The 21,321-nt window shown below is 39.1% G+C and overlaps 1 protein-coding gene across 1 annotated transcript in view; it reads left to right on the forward strand.

The window, feature by feature from the left end:
* The window catches only part of Gucy2c (guanylate cyclase 2C), a 67,660-nt gene that overhangs the window by 38,563 nt on the left and 7,776 nt on the right, over positions 1 to 21,321 (forward strand). Inside the window, exons 16-23 of the mRNA XM_026414174.2 lie at positions 5,433 to 5,519; positions 6,641 to 6,773; positions 9,035 to 9,172; positions 9,838 to 9,926; positions 13,005 to 13,096; positions 15,273 to 15,431; positions 19,067 to 19,259; positions 20,228 to 20,402. Of these exons, the coding sequence (XP_026269959.1) occupies positions 5,433 to 5,519; positions 6,641 to 6,773; positions 9,035 to 9,172; positions 9,838 to 9,926; positions 13,005 to 13,096; positions 15,273 to 15,431; positions 19,067 to 19,259; positions 20,228 to 20,402 (1,066 nt within the window). The remainder of the gene's footprint in view (positions 1 to 5,432; positions 5,520 to 6,640; positions 6,774 to 9,034; positions 9,173 to 9,837; positions 9,927 to 13,004; positions 13,097 to 15,272; positions 15,432 to 19,066; positions 19,260 to 20,227; positions 20,403 to 21,321) is intronic.

Below are 21,321 nucleotides of genomic sequence, written 5' to 3' on the forward strand. Positions count from 1 at the left end.
CATTGCTACTAAATTATAATATCTTTGAAAAGAAAAAACTTCAGAAGTAATAAAATCATGAAGATCTGACTCAAAAAGTAAACTTTTAAGTAGGCCAATTCTGAACCAGTTTCACTAATACTTCTGACATAAGATATATGAGGTTTTTTCATCCTAAAAGACTTAGTTCTTCTACTCTGGATACTAACTAGGTGTTCAGTTCAATTTTTTTCAATGAACTCCTGGAGTTAGCATCAAACTCTACAGGTTAAGGGCTCAGTCCCACAACTGTCCCTATTTCAGACCCCAGTTGCAAATCCCAGGCCTCTTGTACTTTGACCAACCAGCTGAAAATCAGGCATTCGTATGACTCCCTTCTTGAGTTTGATAATTTGCTAGAATGACTCAGAACTCAGAGAAAAGTTATTTACTACTACTGGTTTATTATAAAGTCTATTATAAAGACCACAGACAAGCAGCCAGATGAACTGTAATGCCAGATTCATGGGACCCCAATAGACCTCTAGGAACCGAATCCAATGCAATCACACAAGAGTCTTTATTGCAAGCTCGAGCCTGGACTCACAACCGTTCCCGACGCAGCGGTCCCAGGGAGTGAGTCCTGGTCCTTTGTTCAGTGAGATTTTATAGGTTTTGGGGGGATACTCTGTGCATCACAACATCACACAGCAAATCATTCCACACTGAGAGAAACTCAAACAACAACGTTTAACATTGATTAGCACATTCAATGGCGGGAACAAGTTGGGTAGGGGTGATTGGTTAGTACAAGAGGGGGATTCCTTTGAATTGATTGGTTTAGGCCATGAGGGGTGTACGTGCTAAACTACAAGGTTTCCCCACATGTTATCAACCACCATAAACTACTGGGGGATCATCTGGCATCCCAGGTATTTTCTCTATCTCATGCTGATTGGTGGCTGCTAGGAGGTTGCTATGGGTCCTCACCTAGCCTAACTGTGTCAAGGACACCTGGCGCAGCAGATCTCTCCTTTTATTTGCAGACAAACAACTCAACAGGGTGGGTATGTGCCTAGGAGTGCTCTGTGGGTTTTTCCAAGGACAAGGGTCATGCCACCTTCCTTGGACAGGCTTTGCTCTGAGGTAGAGGCTGGTTTCTCAAAAATGGAGTCACAGCAGTTTCTCATAAGAAATACCTAGGGAAACTTCCCAAAGATCCCAAGCACAGGCACTTCTGTCCCTAGAGACTTGGGTTGTGCCACCCTCCTGGCCTGTAGATGTGTTGGCCTACTTGGAAGCTTTCAAATCCTTTCACTTAGGGGACTTGGGGGAAGTTCCATCACTGAGCCACAATTGATTAAACCATCCACCATTGACAGTTAACTCTATTTCCAGCCCTTTCTCCTCCCTGTTAGTGAAAGGGGAGGGACAGGGCCAAAATATCCACCCTATAATCATGTCGCTGATTCTTTCCAGCAATTAGTCCCTATCTTGAAGTGGTGTAGAGGCTCACCGTGTTAGCTTTTCATCACTGAGACAAAAAATCTGAGAAAATCAATTTAAGGAGGGAAGATTTATTTTGATTCATGATCTCAGAGGTTGCAGTCCACGGTCGCTGGCTCCATTGCTTTCAGCCTGTGGTCAGGGCAGATATCATGGTGGAATCACTGGTGTGGCAGAGCAAAGGTGCAGCAAAGGTAGCAGCCAGGAAGCAAAAAGAAAGCAAGGAATGGGGTAGGGGCAAGAAATACCCTTCTAGAGCATGGCCCCCTGTAATCTACTTCTTCCAGTCATGCCCCCCACTCCAGTTTCCACCACCTCCAAGTAATCCACTAATGAGGATTAATCCATTGATAAGTTCAGAGCCCCCAAGATCCCATTGCTTCTCAAAAGACTCACCTCTGAACATTGCTGCTTTCGTGTTAGATGTACATGGAAGATAAATAAATTTACATAGCAAGCTGGTTCTACGCCCAAGATATCTCATTATGTATATATAAATGTTCTAAAATTGGGGGAAAAAATCCACAATATGAAACATATCTGGTTCCAAGCATTTCAGATAAAGACATTCAACATGTGCTAGCTCAAGGCTGATTGTTAAATATTTAGGAATTTGTTAACTAGTCAGTATTGAATTCTTGGTGGCTGAAAATATTTCAGATGGGAGCATTGCACCATAGAGTCTGCAAGTATTTAAATCAGGGCTATTTTCATAGAGCCAGTTTATTCGCCTGCCACAGATTATAATTTATATGGAAATATAAAAATTCTAAAAACAAAGAATTTCGAATCAAAGGCAGACTTTTTTCCCCCTTTTTGTTTTTTGGTTAACAAAGATCATCAGGAAAAAATATAAAAGAACAATAATAAACAAAACATTTTAACAAAGAAGAATAATGAGAGGCTACTTGCCAGAAAGTTATAATAAAAGCAGTCTAGTAATAGTTCATGAATAAAGACATGATTTATGGAAGAAAAATGCATGGTCCAAGAATAGCATTAGTATATTGTCAAGTTTGGTGAAAGGGTAATTTAGTAAATAGGGCTGAGATAATAGGACCCTCAGACTTTTCATCTCGCTTCCACAAGAGGGACTTTGCCGGAGCAGTTCTCTCTCCATAGAACTTGCTTCCCTACTGTGTCCAGATCTCAGCTTTACTCACACTTTCTGAAGGAAACATCTTTGACTTACATAACAAATTCCCAGAGTGTAAGGGTCAATCCTCAGATTTGTAGTCCCTTTTTATAGTACTTATCATATTTATAATTTCATATTTATTACAGTTATTTTACGAGTGTCAGTTTCCCCCACCAGATCATGAATGCCCTAAAAGGGCCCACTGTAATCCTAGCACCAAACTCAGGGCCTGCTGTATACACTCTCAACTATCTCTAAGGAAATAAATAGATCACCTACTAAAATTGATCAGAAAACAGCACATAAACCTACATATAGGACTGGGGGTGTGGCTCAAGCGGTAGCGCGCTCTACTGGCATGCGTGAGGCCCGGGTTTGATCCTCAGCACCACATACAACAAAGATGTTGTGTCCGCTGAAAACTAAAAAATAAATAATATAAAAAACTTATATATTATGGTCCCAATTTTGTAAGATAGTACATATACCTTATGTAAATGAACATTGAAGAGGAATAGAAGGAAATACCAGAATGAGAACAAGTTAGATAATGCAACTAGCTGTGATTTTTATTTTCTCCTTTTTTATATTTTGTAAATTTTGTTCATATTTTCTATACTATGTATATATTCCCTTCATAGTCAAACGGAATAATACACTTTTTACAATTTGTCCGATGTGAGCAAGATAGGATGGGTAAATGGTGAGATAAAGGTAAAGAATGGATAGAAAGGGAAATAATTACTGTAGAGAGTCTGTGTGCTCATAACTCTCCTTCCTTAACTCCCTAGTACCCACAGTCCAGCCAGTCTCATCTGAAATGGTCAATGACTTCAGACACTTTTTTAGAAATTAGGGTTACAGGGCCTAAATTAAAACTGAAGGTCAAATTGAGCTTTTTCCTTAAATAAGTATTGTTAGGATATCATTTAGGATTACTTATTGACTTTATTAAAAAGATGTGTCTTGCTAGATGCAGGGTGCACACTTGTAATCCCAGCAGCTTAAGAGGCTGAGGCAGGAGGATTGTGGGTTCAAAGCCAGCCTCAGAAACTTAGCAAGACCCTAAGCAACTTAGTGAGACTTTGTCTCAAAATAAAATATAAAAAGGGCTGGGGATGTGTCTCAGTTGTTAAGTGCCCCTGGGTTCAACCCCTGGTGCAAGCGGGCACGTGCACACACACACACACACACAAAGATGTGTCTTGATAGAGCCTCCATTGTGTTAATTTGGGTCAAAAGTCTAGCTCTTACAATTCACACAAAAATCCAAGAACTCTCTTTTTGATAGAAGGCTTAGCAAACCTCAGAAAAACTTAGCATGATTAAGCTTTTGAGAAAAGCACTGATCCAACTTTTGAAAGATGGGGCATGCAGGGCAACCACGTTTTAATCAAGCTCCCAGCTCTCCTTCCAGGTGGGGTGTGCTCATTTCTTGGCCCCTGTCTGATGGTGAAAGCCACTCAATGCTTCTCATTGAAAGAAAGAAATAGTCATGTACTAATAACACATGGCTCAGCCATGCATTGGCCCCAGATCTGACAGCCGTACCGTAACAGAGCTGAAAAACTTCTATCACCCAGTGGCGTTGTAGCCACTGTAAGATCACAGCACAGTGTACCCCTCATGGGTTTGTAGTGATGCTGGTGTCACCAAACCTACTGTGCTGCCAGTCAGAGGGCACACAGAATTATATACATGATACATAATATTTGAAGATGATAATAAATGATCATGTGACTGATTTAGGTATCACCACAGTATGTTTTTTAATCACTATTTTAGAGTGTACTCCTCCTTATAAAAGAAGTCGTACTGTAAACAATGTGTGTGTTGTGCAGGCAGCTGCCCCATAAACGTCGTGTTTCCCATGCTCTTCATGACATCATTCCATCTTGTGCTGTATTTACTGTTGTTGTTTTGATCATTGTTACAGGGCAGAGACCTACTGTATAGCTGAGGCACCCCCTGCATCCCAATTCTTGCAATCATGCCAGAAAGATTTCAGATGTTACTCAGAGTAACAGGCATGAGCTCATTAAAAGGGACAGGAAATGGGAAAAGACGACACTCTCCAGGGACACAATGGGTCCTTTCAGAAAGGAGAGGGTACAGGGTGTCTTCTCTCCTGCCTCTAGTTTTAGTGGGGGTCTCAGGGAAGTTTCCAGAGAGTCCCACCCAGGTTTACCTCTTAACTTTTGACCGACAGCATGATAACATCAGACTTCCAAGTTCCCACTGTGCATGACAGCTCTAGGTCACTTTGGCCCATGCTGGCCAGTTCTCATTGGAACCTGTTCTTGCGGGTTTTATGGTTAGGGGGAATTATCTTTATCTCATTGAGTTCTGGAATCTGGTCTATGTGAGGATTACAAAAGTTCCAGACCCCTACTTCAGGGTAAGTTCTATCAGCATTTGGGGCCTGCATTTCACTTTAGTTTGCAGAGGAATGTCCTATATCCTGTTGGCTTCAGCCAGGTAGGGCTGCAGGTAAATTGTTTTTTAAAAGAAGAAAGCAAGTGGGAGTCAGCCCAGTGGGCCCAGTTTATAGAATTATTATTCCCTTAACCTCATATTCCCACACCTCACATCTGTCTGATCCCTATTAATCATCATGGCCCTAGGAGCAATAGGCTGTACCATGTAAAATACATACCGCAGTGCCTACGTGGGTAGTAAGCTGAACCCTCTATGTTTGGGTGAGTACCCTCACACAATCATGGTCCCAAGCTCTCATGATTAGGAGATTATTGTTTGGCTCATAATAGTCTCTCCAAACCATTCTTCCATACAACAGCTCACCTTCTTTCTTTTCTTTTCTCCTATTCAGGAAGTTTTGAATGACACAATTTCCTACCCTGATGGCACCTTCATGGATTGGGAGTTTAAAATCTCTGTCTTGTATGACATTGCTAAGGTAAGAGACCTAGGAAAATAAGAAACTTTTATGGAAATTAAATATAAAACAGATCTGGCTATATTCAACCTCAGCGTGCATTGATTTCTTCACTTGTAGAATGATAACGGTAGCTATATCATCTATGAAATCATGCACATGCTTACCACAAGGCCCAGCACAAATCAATATTCCATATACATTGGTGACATTATTTTTGTTGTCGTATTTTTTTTTTTTTGTATTCTGGGCATGGGGCATACATTTTCATAGATTTGTCAGAAATCAAAATCCTATTAAACTTCATGGAAGACCATTGAAGTTTTTCAACTTTCTAAGAAAAAACACGAAGTACAAGCAGCTGTCTTACATGAAGCAATAATAAATTTGGACATGACTATTTCCAGACATGACATGAAAAAGGAAGCGGACACAGTAACCGTGGCCTTATCCGAGAATGAGGAAAAGTTGCCCCAAGAGTAAACCGTTTTGTATGGTTCCAAAAAATGTCACGATGACCTTTTTGCTTGTACAATTTCACTCCTACAAAGGTTGAAAACCAGTTCTGGCTATGACACCTCTGGCCACCAGAGGGTAGTACAAGAGCTAAAATTGGACTTCCCCTTTCAAACAGAAGCAATGAAACGCTTCTGTTTCAAAACAGAATGAAACCAATTCGATTTTAAGAAATAATCCAGGCCAGCCCCTCCCTTCGAAAAACAAGGACTTATAATTCATATTTGAAAAATTGAGGTAGCCAAGAACCAGAGACATACACAGGGTCACAACCCAAATCACTGGCAAGTAAAACACTTAAATTATATATAAACACACATTTATATTTGTCTCGACCATGTGCCTCAGACAAAATTACTTAACCAGAGTTTTTACACAATGGTCTTTTACTCTGTTGTCTACTCTGTAGCCTAAATAAGACTTCAAAATGATATAGAATATGTAGGAAAATATTAAGGCTCTAATAAAATGTATAAACCAAAAGTAATGGTACTAAATTTAAAATCTGACAGTGTGGCTATCTTTTATGCTGAAATAGTGTCAAAATGTCACTTCTTCCTTTAAAATAACCAAGCAGCTGAAGTGTGTCTCATCTCTTTGTTTTCCTGTCATCCGAAAAATTGCAGGGGATGTCATATCTGCACGCCAGTAAAATAGAGGTCCATGGTCGCCTGAAATCCACCAACTGCGTAGTGGACAGTCGAATGGTGGTGAAGATCACCGATTTTGGCTGCAATTCCATTTTACATCCAAAGAAAGGTTTGTAATGAATGAAATTTTTCACTAGCTTCCCATTTGGCATTTCTTTTTCTTTCTTCTTACTTTAAAAAAATTTTTTTCTCTCAAGCCCAGATAAAGTGGTTAGAAAACAGTGATATTGATCAGAAAACAAAAACTTGGAGCGACAAGAGGCTCATTCTCCATCTGAGTTAAACAAATATTCTTTATGGACCTTATTCTCAATGCTCAGCTGAGTGTCCCCTGATATCAGTGAGAGACCATGAAGAACTTATTGATTTGTGAAACAAATAGGATGAAAAAATATAGAAGTTTAGTGCAGGCAGGAACCTTAGAAATTATCTGGTTTAATCCGCTTCTTTTAAAAAAAAAATCAGAATTGAGACTCAGAGAAGTTACTAGATTTCCCTAGAAGAAAAAATATAAAGCATTTTCAAAGCTACATATCTTTCATTCTTCAATGGTAATAAAACATAAGAAAAAAAAACTCTTCTCAATGAAATATATTCTCATCATTTTCAGAATGTGGTGGATCAAAAAAGGTAACTTGGTTTGTAGAGTGTGAAAGGTTTTTCATGTTAAATATTTATCCTTTCTTTACTGTAACTCATAGTTAAGCAGCCTTAGAAATCTAGCATTCATGTTGCCTAAAATTACTACTAAATCCAAAAATTAACTCCGTGTCTAATTCTAATTTCACAATCCTTTAGTTTTTCCTTAGTAAAAATCACAGTTCTGTCCTGACTTCCACAGTCTTGTTGAGTATAATATGATATTGGATTCAATCCAGTAAATTCTTTCGAAGCCCTACTGTGTGCCAAACATGGCTCATGATGTAATGGAGCAAATCTCCTTCATCAGATGACTGCAGTGTCAGTATTAGTAGATTACATACATACCTTTTCAACAACCTCAAACCTTTAGGATCCACTGTGAGTAAATCACAAGTCACAAATATTTATAAGACTGGAATTAGAAAAGGTGATGTAACTTTGGTTGGAGAACCAAATGAGGAAAATGTGCTTCATCATAAATACATCACTGTGCCCAGCAACATGAATCTATCTATGTATTGTTTTTATTAAAACTACTGAATATCAAAATCTCAAAGCATTTATAAGAAGTGGGGTGATTCCAAAAACTTTCCAGAGAGTGCTGAAGAAAAATGAATTAATTCTGTGCTCCTGTCATTGCTAAATCAGATACATAATGGGTGTCCAGAATACAGGTGTCTCTAGGTACTAAGACACAGGCATTTCATTCATGTGAAATGGGCTCTATGTAAATCATTACAGTGGTGTGAACATAATAAAATGTGATTAAATTACATACATCATATTTTTTAAGAATACTGTGGGAACACGAAAGAAACTGCTTCTGTGGGCATGAACTGGCTTGGAGGCCACCAGTATATTATGCTTGGAAAATATTTTTATCTTCTTTCAGTAACTACATATTTAAATATATATATATATATATATATATATATATATATATATATATATATATAGCCAGGCACAATGGCACACGCCTGTAATCCCAGCAGCTCAGGAAGCTGAGGCAGGAGAATTGCAAGTTCAAAGCCAGCCTCAGCAACTTAGCAAGGCACTAAACAACTCAGTGAGAGCCTGCCTCAAATAAAATATTAAAAGGGCTGGGATGTGGCTCAGTGGTTAAATGCCCCTGGGTTCAATCCTCAGTACCAGAAAAATGTATGTGTGTGTGTGTGTGTGTGTGTGTATATATATATATATATATATATATATAGAGAGAGAGAGAGAGAGAGAGAGAGAGAGAGAGAAAAGAGAGAGAGAAAATAAATTCTAATAATTTAAATAATAAATATGTTTAAATATATAAATTTTTATTTATTTGTTTATAAAAGCTTTCAAAAATTCATTCCATATGTACCATAAGTTATTAAATCCCTCAGCCTTTCCTATTCTATTGCAATCATTCAACATATTTATTGAGCACTTACTACACACCAGGCCCTGTTCTGGGTAGATCTCAAGGGTTTTCAGAACTATTATCCTAGCTGTTTTAGAGAACACATATGATCTCACCCAAATTCTGACTTTTCAAAGTCAGCTTTAAAGCTAAGTGTGTTATTCTACCTTCTATCACTGGTATGAACCTACAGTCCTTAAAAGTTTGGGACCACACCATTCCAAAACCAACCGTATTCTGGGTGGATGGCATAGAACTTAAAAAGCAAAAGCAGGTTGGAGACCTAGAGGCTGCTCCCCCCAACTTTGCACTCTCAATATCTGAATGCACAGACCTGTGGACCGCTCCAGAGCACCTCCGCCAAGCCAACATCTCTCAGAAGGGAGATGTGTACAGCTTTGGAATCATCGCCCAGGAGATCATCCTGCGGAGAGAAACCTTCTACACCTTGAGCTGCCGGGACCAGAAAGGTAAGTCTGAACCCCCTCCCCTGCCCCAGCTGGGAGCCAGCCAACCTGCATTCTGGGCTCAGGGAGGCCCTAATCTCCTTGTAACCATATCTCATCTGCAAAAGTAGTGACTGCGCATCTGCACTACACATTTTACATGGTTATTGGAAGGATTAAGAGTTAGAGTCCCCGAAAAGCACAAGATAATGTGCCCTGCCAGACGTCATGGCTGTCAGTGTTGTGGTCAAAGAATCTTCCCTTACAATTTCCGCCTTTCCTTCTGATTCTGAAAGAGCTGATCACTCTAGCAAGACGACACAAATATTCCAGTTTTTACTATGAGAAAAGCTACAGTTTTTTTGTCATATCCTCTCAGAGGAAAATATTTCATTCCATTCTCCAAATTTTTTTTTTACATACACAAATTATTTTTAATCAAAAGGTGAAGCACTGTCACCGTAGTGAGTCCAATTCCATGAGTCAGAATAGCATGCGATTTTTTTATTTTTCTAAACATCCATTCAGACTTTACTGGGTATTTATTATGTGCCGACTCTGAACTATCTTGGGAAGTAAGATGACTAAGGGATTTAGGGAGGGTGGGGCCCGAGTATTGGACACAAGAAGCCTTCTGAAGGTGATGATGCTGTATTCTTCCTTCTAACTTGACTATTCTCACCAATCAGAGAAGATTTTCAGAGTGGAAAATTCCAATGGCATGAAACCCTTCCGCCCAGATCTCTTCCTGGAAACAGCAGACGAAAAAGAGCTGGAAGTGAGTACATCTTCCCCTGTATTCATTTCTTTGGCCGGCTCTAAAAATTCACCACAAATGTGGTGGTGAAAACCACAAAGACTTATTCAGTTACAGTTCTAAAATCAAGTTGTTGACAAGGCTGCACTCCTTCCACAAGCTCTAAGGGGATGATTCATTCCTTGCCTTTTCCGGAAGCTTCTGATAGCTGTTGACATTCCTTGGCTTGTGGGCCCACATTCCAAGCTCTGTCTCTTGGTCACATTCTCTCCTCCTTTTCTGTCTGTTTTCCCTCAATCTTCTTCCTATTAGGATACATGTCGCTGCATTTGGACCCACCCAATTCCAGCATAATTGCCCCACCTCAAGATTTTTAACTTAACTACAGCTGCAAAGACTCTTTCTCCAAATATAATGGTTCCCTTATCTGCAGTTTTGCTTTTTGTGGTTTCAGTTATCCATGGTCAATTGTAGTCTGAAACTACTATATTTATTATTCCATAAATAAACAATTCATAAGGTATAAATTGCATATTGTTCTGAGTAGTGTGACACATTGAGTTCGGGTGGTGTTGTGTATCAGAGATGATGTGACATCCTGACAGTGTGTATCCTAAGTGGTGTGACAAGATCTTACTCTGTCCCACTTGAGATATCAATCGTTCCTTTGCTCACATATCCATGTTGTATATACTACCCTCCCATTGTTCATTCAGTAGCCATCTAGGTTATCAGATTGACTGTTGAGGGATAAAAGTGCTTTTATTTAAGTAATTCTTATTTTGTTTAATAATGGCCCCCAAATGCAATGGTAATGAAGCTGGAAATTTTATTCCAGTATATTATTGTGTTTTATCATAGTTATTGTTGTTATTCTCTTACTGTGCCTAATTTATAAATTAAACTTTATCGTGGGTATGTACAGGGTTCAGTGCTCCCCACAGTTATTCACTGGGAGTCTTAAAATTATCCCCTGCAGATAAAGGTGGACTACAGAAAGGTAATACTCACACATTCTAGGGATGAGATATTCCACATGCCCTCCTCTGCTGCCAAATCAGAAAACAGCTGGCTCCTAAAACACACATCACATTCTCAGTTTTTATCAACTGAAAGAACAAGATGTCAATGTGATATCCTTGTTAGTCTTGTAAAAATATATACTCTACAGAGTATTATCTAATGATTTAAAAAGAAATATTCCAATATCTAGAAAAACTTAAGTGTACTTTTACTCTTCCCCAGGAAGAAATGGAGTTTTTCTCTCCATATTTGCTTATTTATTTTTCTAACAATCCTTCAGAAAAAGCTTTACTGCTGGGGATAAAAAATTCTACTTTTTTTTTTTTTTTTTTTTTTTTAGAATTTTACCTGAACCTTAATACAAGAGATAGTCAAGTATTTTAAAAATCTTTCTGGTGCTTTACACACACATATACCTTTTGTTCCTTGTGGGATAAAAGCAGAAATGTTGTCCTTCTGTTTATAAGTCCATGCCAGAGGAGTTTTCTAGCCAGAATCCACCCAGGAAAAATAGGCCACTCTTCCCTCTCCTCTTCGTCTGCTCCTTTTCAATAGCACAGGCACGTTGTAGCCCAGGGTTCTGAGATACAATTGCTCCTATTCCTGCCTTCTCCTTGTTCCTTCTTTTCATCTGCTTCTCTATACCTCCCCACATATCATCCATCCATTCTCAAACTCTCTAACCTGAGCATAGTTGTCCTCAGGATCTGTAGGAAATTGGTTCCTTGTCTGCTCAATAAAATGGCATAGTATTTGCATATAGTCTATACCCATCTTCCCATGTATTTTAAGTCATTCTCCAGGTTATTTATGATATCTAAATATAGTGTAAATGCTATGTAAATACTTCTTCTACTGTATTGCTTAGGGAATATAGATGAGGAAAAAAATCTATATGTGTTCAGTACAGACCTGATTTTTTCTTTTTTTTAAACCTGCTATTGATTGAATCCATGGATGCAGAAGCAGAACCCACCGATAGGGATACAGAGGGCCAAGAGTATATTCAGATTAAAACCTTTTTCACCAAAGCATTTTCATCCTCAATTCATTTGTGCATAGTTGGATGGTTCTGGAATTGAAAATAAGGAATGAGATTTCATATCTAGTAGCTGGTTCCAATGGAATACAGGTCTGATCACTGAGCGATGCCAAAAGCTACTCAGGATTTTCCTTTGTGGTGCTGTTCCAGAACATTTCTAGTGGTTTCTATCCAATCTCCTATAAGGTAGTCAGCAGGCCATTTATCAAGCAAGGACATCACCTCATGGTGAGTTACAGACAGCCAGAGGCTACACCAGGGCTCCAGTCCCTTCCCAAGCAAAGTACAAGAACAGGGATTTAATATTGCCTGTTTTTAGAGTGAAAAACCAATTTAAAAAAAAAAAAAGTTTTTCACCTCTCTTTTTCATAAAATAAAGATTCCATGGGCTCCTTCTGCCTCCCTCTTCCTCCTCACCTCTCCTTTCTCTATGTTGCTGTTCTAGTGCAACTGTGTATTAGGATTACATGGGGAACTTTTTAAAAAAATATAAAACTGTCCTTTCCTCATGCAAAATTGGGGACACACTTATTCTAGTGAATTAGTCATTGCTTATCTTACAGTTACACCCAAAGCTCTTGAGGTGGGGCCTGGCTATAAGAAATACACATGCTCCCCAGGCAATTCTTTTCGCCGCAATGGAAAACCACTGACTGCCGTCCAGCTCTTATTCTCACTTAGAGCCACTTACTCATCAAGCCCCATTAATTTTTGCCCTCCCCAGCACAAACACTGCAAACTACTGTAAAGCATTTAGTCTCTCGCATCAACCCGGTCTCATCCAAACTGGTATCACGTTTTTCATTAATTTCACCCACAGGAACTACTGGGTAAGGTAGTGTAGGTGGTAATACCCGAGATGGAAAATGCAGAGCTAGCTTTATCCTCAATGTCAGAGGTGAGGTTTGGCTTTCGGGGGGACGGTGAGGGAGAAATATGTCTTCTTAATTACTCCCATCAAAGAAGAGAAGAGGAGGCGACCTTGTCCGAATTTACCATCCTCTAAACTAATTCACCCCACTTCCTTCTTCCAGGTGTATTTACTTGTAAAAAGCTGCTGGGAGGAAGATCCAGAAAAGAGACCAGATTTCAAGAAAATCGAAAACACACTGGCCAAGATATTTGGGTACTGATGAAATGTTTACTTTTCACAAATTTTGGGTTTTTCAGTGACAGCTGACATTCAGTGGTATCCAAGAATGAGTCTGCCTATTCCAGTGAAAGATCCCAGACTGCAAGCACCTGTCTCATAAAAATTAAAATGATATGAAGACTAACAGGCCATTTTCTCAGGGACATACTCGCTTGAAAATTTTAAAATGTCAGACAAATTGTCTGGTTGAAAACAAGTTCTAACTGATCATAGCATTTCTGTTAAAAATATAGTACCAGATCCTTGTGCAGGTAATTAAGATATAGGTCTTGAGAATCTGTAAAGCCTCTTGATAATTCTTAAGATCAGCAAGTTTTTTTTAAATGTTAAAATCACCAGTTCTGGCCCTAGGTACTTAAGATCTGTCTTATGAATCAGGTTCAATTGAGCATCAAAGAAAAAACAGCAGTACACAATTATCCAGTGAGGTTGAATTCTGGATGTCTCATGTTTTCAGCTAATCCATTGCAGATGAGAAAAAAAAAATTGAATGAATAGTTAGGAGATCCAGTTTCCACGCTAGGATCTGATAGTACTTGCTATGGGATGTAGGGCAAAATTTTCACCCTCACAGGGTGTCCGTTGTCTTGTTAGTAAAATTGGATTGGACAAGATAATTTCTTCAATTCCTCCCAGCTCTGCAGTTCTCATTAGGTCAAAAGATTCAGATAATTAAGGAGACTAAAAGCCCAGGGCTGGAGATGAGGTGCAGTGAAGTTAATGAGTGTGTGGTCCTTGATTGGTAGAACTAAGCTGTCAGCTGTTGGAATGGAGCTGAAAGTAATAAGGGATTTAATTCTTGCCACCTTTTCACTCTTTCATAGGCCTGTTACTGAGAGCAATTGAGATTGTACCATGACAGATGACATGTAGACTTGTGAAGGTTGTAGCCTTCAGTGGTGGTTCTCCAAGTTGGCTGCACATTGGAGTCACCTGAGCAACTTTCAGAACTGCTGATGCCTTGGGTCCTGCCCCAGAGAGTCTAACGTAATTGGTCTGGGGTGCGGGCTGGCATCAGAAGTGTTAATAGCTCCCCAGGTGATTAAGATATGCAGTCAAGGCTGGGAAAACTATTTTAATTGAATTAATTAATGGTGGAGTAAAACAATCCATCTTTGTCCCTTACACCTGCTCCCTCACCCATTCTACCCAGCTAGTCTCTAAGTGGGGCAAGTAAGAGTCCCTTGAGAGCTTGTTAAAAAAAAAAAAAAATTCTGCTGTAAGCCTAGCAGTTTTACTTACAGAGGTCTGGGGTAGGACTCAGAAATATATTGACTTTTTAATAAACATCCCTCCTCACCCCAGGGGATCATGATGTAGGCCATCTCCTCCTGAGAGCGGAAGTGGTGGCCTGTGCTTGTCATAGTTGTAGTGACCAAGTGGCCGTGATTCATGCAGCACCATCCACGGTGCTTTCCTGTGTTAGGAGCGTGATCTCTGATATATGACACCACAAGAACTCAGTGTGTCTCTTCCCTGAGTTCTGCACCGGGTATCATGTGTCCCAATGTCACAGAAAGCTGGCCTCTCATCTTGTGCCTTCTGGGTCTAACAACATAATCCAGAATTAGAATATTATCCTGAAGAGATGCTCGGTGGCTTGGCGTGGACTTTCTTGGTCTTTCTCTTATGCTTCCATTGATCACTTCTAGGCCATTTTTAAAATGATTCTCCTTTATTATAAATCGTGTATTATTAAAATTTTAGGAAAGAGGAATAAGTCAGCAAGAAAGTAAAAGCACCCGTTTTCCAGTAAAATTGAGATTGTAGTGTTTACTATTTTATAAACTGACTTTTTCCACTTAGTGATAAAGGGTGCTTCTTTATGTTGTCTTTAATTATTCTCATTTCTACTTTATGGTACATTAATATTCCATTACACATGATATTTAGACTATGTTTTTGGTATATATTTAGATTATTTTCCAGTTTTTGCTATTATAAATAATTCTGTGGCTTTCTTTGTAGATAATTTTAAACATTCATGATCTCATTTTTCCTTTCTTTGGTTTCTCTTCAGGTTCAATTTTGTTGTTGTTGTTGTTGGCCCTTTTTATTTTTCTTTAATTTCCTATTCCATGTGGTTTTCTATTGTTTTACTGCGTGTTTTCTTAATTAAGAAGATCTCTTTATCTACTACTACCTACAGCCTTTTTCATGATCAGAAAAATGAGACTTATATGGACACCTTGATTCGACGCCTGCAGCTCTATTCTCGGAACTTGGAACATCTGGTAGAGGAAAGGACGCAGCTGTACAAGGCAGAGAGGGACAGGGCGGACAGACTGAACTTCATGCTGCTGCCCAGGTGAGGCAGCCCTCCTGCTGACAGAGTTCCCTGGTGCCACAGCCAGGCTTCCCGGCCTGTGGCTGAAACCTTTGGCAGATCTGACTAGCATTGCTGTTGCTTTGCTTTTGTTTTCCCAGATCTATACGGGATTGTTTCCTTTTGCATATTCTTCAACAGATTATAGGGCTTAAAAATGCATGTACCATGCATTCTCTAAATACCTAAAAAAGAGAGATTACTTTCCAACATATGCATGGTGACACAGGAGTAGCACGCACTGTGCAGACACCTGGGTGTCAGCACCTCTTTGCCACTTTTTATTAAGTCTACCACTTAAGACAAATTGCCTAATCTCTCAATTGCAAAATGGAAATTAAAATTTGCCTGCAGAATATAGAAACTATAGGGTGCTTCCAGGCACTCTTAGTTTTTTCTTTGATTTCTTCTGACTGCAAGTAGAATCCAACTTACAAGAACTAGGAGCCATCCCCGTAGAGAGGGCAGGGGAAATGCATTGGGTGTGTCAGAGGCATGTAGAGGCTGACCTCTGTCTTGTGAAGCAACATGACAGCCATGACAGAAGAATGAAATTCCCAAACACCTGAAAGTTTCCTAAGTGTTGACAGTTAAGCAGGGAATGGAAATGTGAAGAGTGAGGAAATAGGTTTGGCCCACCACTGTGCTTCAGTGAGTCGCAGCATTCTTCAGGTGTAACCAACTGTTCCATCAGGTGAAGGATGAATGAGCCAGTCCCGTTTTAGGTAAAATCATGGAATCTGAGGTCAGCTGGGCCTGATTTCAACACATGGTTCCATCAACCACTGCTGATGAGCAATCTTGGGCAGGTGTTCAAATGCTTCAAGCCCCAGTCTCCCATCCACATTCCAGGGTGGCTCTGAGTTCCTTGAGATCATGCGCAGGATAGAAATAATTAGCATAATGCCTGGAACAGCCATGATGATTATTATCCTATGGCAACTATGACTTTTTCTATATTACTCATATTATTTAATTTGAACACTTGCTTCTTTTAGAATATCAGTTCTACACAGGCAAAGGCAAGATTTCAAGATCAAATTAGCTGTTTTTTCAATTAAAAAATAGCATCTCTTCTACAAGCCTGAGTGCTATGAGAAGAGGTAGGGGTCGCACGCATGCTCTGTCTGGTCTCTAGGCCTGAAGAGAGTTTAATACAGAACCTACCCACCCTCAGAGCACGTAGGAGAAGGCTAGGAATAGTACCCTCCACGCTTGTCTCAGGGATGGCGGTTTCTGTGGGAGTTCTATAAAATTTAATTATATAATGCATAGTTCCTTGCCTGGCCTTTAATGCCTAGTTGACAAAACAATATCCTGATTATATGGCTACCTTTTTAGGTTTTATTATTGGTGATTTTAACCAATAATGTCCACCAAATGGTTTGGAACAGCTGGCTGACCACCTCAGCCTTTTTCCTAGCCCTGGCTCAGTATGCTACTTTGACCACTAGGTGGTAGATGTTTTCATCAGATTGCCAAAGTCATGAAACACATCTGTTCGGATATGTTGAAGCTACAGTACACCATGACTGCAGCAAAAAATTCTTCATATTTGAAAAGTAAAATTAAATCATGCATGAATGATTGCTAGAAGAATTAAGAAGAAATATTTATATAAAAAGGGTAAATACATTTAAGACTGTATGTAGGAACCAAATATTATTTAAACACTTCTTTGAATATTACCCCTTGGGGTTTTGAAACAGAATAGATGTTTTTTCTTCTTGCAGGAAGCCTTTCTAAGACATCTAGTCTGCATACTAATTGCATCAATAACACCCTGTTATCAAAGTTAAGTTACATTCCTTCCTTTATTTTTCTACCAACAGAGTAGTTTCTTTTTCTGGATAACACACTGTTTTCCAAGCTCAAATGACTTTTTATAAGCAGTAGAAAGAAGGGCAACAATGGCAGAAATTTTTATGTCATCATTATATCTATGTAACCTCCAAAATGCTCTGCCCTTTATATCTGGCATGCCCAGAGTAACCAGCCCAGGAGTACCTCTGAGAGCCTGCCCAGCCACACCATGGGGTGTTTTTCAAAGGTCCCAAGTTGTGTCACTGCACCAGTTAAAAAGACTTCCCTCAGTGCACTGAATTTTCTCCAAATGAGTACTGCAAATGTTTATGGTTGATTTGTTTTCTGGGAGAGACATGGGTATCCTTTCTTTGCTACATAATCAGCACACCTCCCAATCTTCCCCATCTCCCCAAATATCCAAGGACTGAATGGTGGAAGAATCATGGCACATTAATAAGACTGAAAGACAAAATGTTGCCAAGTCCTCATACCAGCTCTGTCCTTAGTGGACTCTGGGATTGTAGGAAATTCATACTTCCTTTTCAGGTCTTCACTTTCTCATCTATAATCATAAGGGGTTTATTTTCCATGGCTTCTGTGGTACCTCCCAGCTTCCAGATTCTAATTCTGGTAGTTCTATACTTGGATCCACTCCACAGTGATCCCAAGGTCAGACAGAGAGCATTTATCATGTCAGCCCCCATCCCTTCTTTTCAGTGGAAAGCCATTGGGTACATGAAGAAAATAGGGAGTCCATTCTTGTACTTCTTCTCTTTCAATTCTTGGTCTGAAATGCAGCTGGTTATGTTTCTTCAAAGCTATTCTATGTTGTTTCTTTTTGACTTCTGCTAATCTACCATAGTTTTAACTTGTTTACATGGTGATTGACTCAAATACAGTTCAAACTATATCAAATGAACTCTGATTTAGAATATATCAAAATTAATGTTAAATGCATTATTCCTTCATAATGATATTAAACAACATCATGTTAAATATGGCAGGGAAAATAAAACAACTTTGATGAGAGAGTCAGATGATAACTATGGTGAGTCAAGCTCTTAGATCTATAACATTTGCCATCTCTGCTTCTGGATAAAGAACTAGGTCTGTAAGAAATTGATTATCAGTACAGAAGTAAAAAGTGGGCAAGGACTTATATGCCTTAAGGTTAAATAGCTATTAAGGTTATGTATGTATGTGTTTTAGGGTTAATAATCAAATACTAAGTTGCCACAGTCTGGCTGCAGCAAACTAACTGGGGGGTGACAGGAACTTGTGAAGATTGATGTAGTGGGAGCCGTTTATTGTAGGACAGTCGGGGTATATATACATAACTGAATACACAGCTTAACTTAATTAACATAAACTAGGTACAGCAGTCAAACAATAAGGAATCATCATCTTAATGATTACACACAGCTTAATTAATTGACATAATCTAGACACAGCAGTCAGTCATTAAGGAATCTCCACACTTAATGGCTCGCTGGCATTACTTCTCAAACCACTCCCTCTGGCAAAATGCCAGGCGCCATCTTGACTTGTTTATGGACCCTAACACTAAGTGAATGTTTAACCTGCATAGATTCATCTGGGTTCTAATACACACATTATGTGTATGTGTGTGTGTGTTTGTGATGTATTTATATATACAATGGATACAACCTAACTTTGCTTCCTAGATAATCATTCACCAGAAATCTAGAATTCTTAAGTTATTGGTAAACAATTACTAATATCTTAAATGTTTATGTTAGACAAGAAAAATTTACTGAAGTTGAAGGCATTATTTTCCCTTCATCATCTAGGCTAGTGGTAAAGTCTCTGAAGGAGAAAGGCATTGTGGAGCCAGAACTATTTGAGGAAGTTACAATCTACTTCAGCGACATTGTAGGTTTCACTACTATCTGCAAATACAGCACCCCCATGGAAGTGGTGGACATGCTTAATGACATCTATAAGAGTTTTGACCAAATCGTGGATCACCATGATGTCTACAAGGTAACTGCTTCCCTCATGGTTGAACAGACCAAAGGCATCAAAGCCTGACATGGCTCTTCCCATTATTTCTCTTGTCCTCTGTAATTTAACCTTTAATGAATTGATGGTTGAAACTGCGCTAAAAGGGAAGAGAAGTGGAAGAACTGGAAGGGTGACATGCCAAAATTACCATTTAACTTTTAAGAAATAGCACAAAAGAAGAAAATTTCCACAGGAATGAATTTTGGAAACTAAATTTAGAGAAAATGTCATCCCTCTCAAATTACCTTCAAAAAATGGATGATATTTAGATTGAGTGCAAATGAAGCAGAGAATACACTAGAGTTTAAATAAATAGAATCTGTCTTATAACTTAGAGGAAACTACAATTATTTTTGCTCAAATTGCATGTAGAAAATGACAAAGACAACTATAGATTACTTTTCTGGAAATTAAGAGTATTCCTAAAATGACTTAAACCCAATCAGATTATTTAAACATTTTAAGAATTGTCACCACATCTGTACAATTTATGTAATCATGAAACACTTTTAGATAAAACACTTTATCATTCATTTAACTAGACTATAAAAACTCTGAAGAAGCTGGGTGCCGTGGTGCTCACCTGTAATCCCAGTGGCTGGGGAGGCTGAGGCAGGAGAATCACGAGTTTAAAGCCACCTCAGCAATGGCAAGGTGCTAAGCAACTCCGTGAAATCCTGTCTCTAAATAAAATACAAAATAGGACTGGGGATGTGGTTCAGTGGTTGAGTACCCCTGAGTTCAATCCCTGGTACCAAAAAAAAAAAAAAATTACTCTGAAGAAATTAGCATAAAACTGGTGTTGAACTGGCCCAGAAAAAGTGTATTAGGACTGTGCCTCTGAGTTCCCAAAAAACCTTTTGTGTTTGTTTTGTGATTAACTGCTTCTGTTTAAAATCTGTGCCTTTTGAAGGAGCAGAGCCACTGATGAGAAAGTATTTCCACAGGTAGAAACCATTGGTGATGCCTACGTGGTGGCTAGTGGTTTGCCTAAGAGAAATGGCAATCGGCATGCAGTAGATATTTCCAAGATGGCCTTAGATATCCTCAGCTTCATAGGGACCTTTGAACTGGAGCATCTTCCCGGCCTCCCAGTATGGATTCGCATTGGAGTTCACTCTGGTATGGAGATAAGCTTCTTAAGACCATTTGTACATCTGTTAACCAACTATATCAGAAAAAATAGAGGGACCTGAAACATGATTGATTTTCACAAGAGATTTACTGTTGAATTCTGTGGATCAAATAGACCATTACACATCCTGACATTTTAGACCCAGTCTATAGAGAGTGATTGGAACAACACATTTGACAGCAGTTTTCACTCTTGGATGGATAACACCAACCACATATGAAAACAAGAAGGACTTCCCATTTAAGTCACTGAATCTACTATTGCACTTATCTCCTCCTCATCCCTTCCTTCTTCTCAATCTCAACTTCTGTACATTTCCCCATTAAAATATAATAGTACCTAAGTGGATTTGATTATCTACAGGGGAAAAAAATAACTGGTAAAATTCCTGTAACAGATATACCCCACTCCCCTGCAGTCGTACAGAAATTACATAGGTCACTTAAAAGACCATGAAAAACTTCATAGCTTTGTTGAAAAGAAACACTTCAGGCAAATTCAACAGAACTTAATTGAGAAAGAACAATTGACAAACCGTGACCATCAGAACCAGTGGGTAATACGGGCTGGCAGTCTATACAGACAGAAAATAGAAGTAAGGTACAGAAACCACTTGGTTTTACAGCTCCATGTTTGCCATTTATAGGCCTGATATGATCAGTTAGCAGCCTGTGATTGGCTGGCTCTCAGCTGTTGTGATTACCTGAGATTTAGCCATTTATTCCAAAAGTATCTTTCTAAATTAGGCTTTCAATTTGTAAGGAGGTTGTGCTTGTTCCATAGGCATGCCAGGTAGGAGGCAGCCTCAGGCTAAATTTAGTTTTATTTAACAGTCTTGAACATAATGATTTGAGAAGATGAGTTATGGATACAGAAAAACATAGTTGGAAAGGAACTCAAAAGTCA

Source organism: Urocitellus parryii, chromosome 5, assembly GCF_045843805.1.
Source record: "Urocitellus parryii isolate mUroPar1 chromosome 5, mUroPar1.hap1, whole genome shotgun sequence".
NCBI lineage: Eukaryota > Metazoa > Chordata > Mammalia > Rodentia > Sciuridae > Urocitellus > Urocitellus parryii.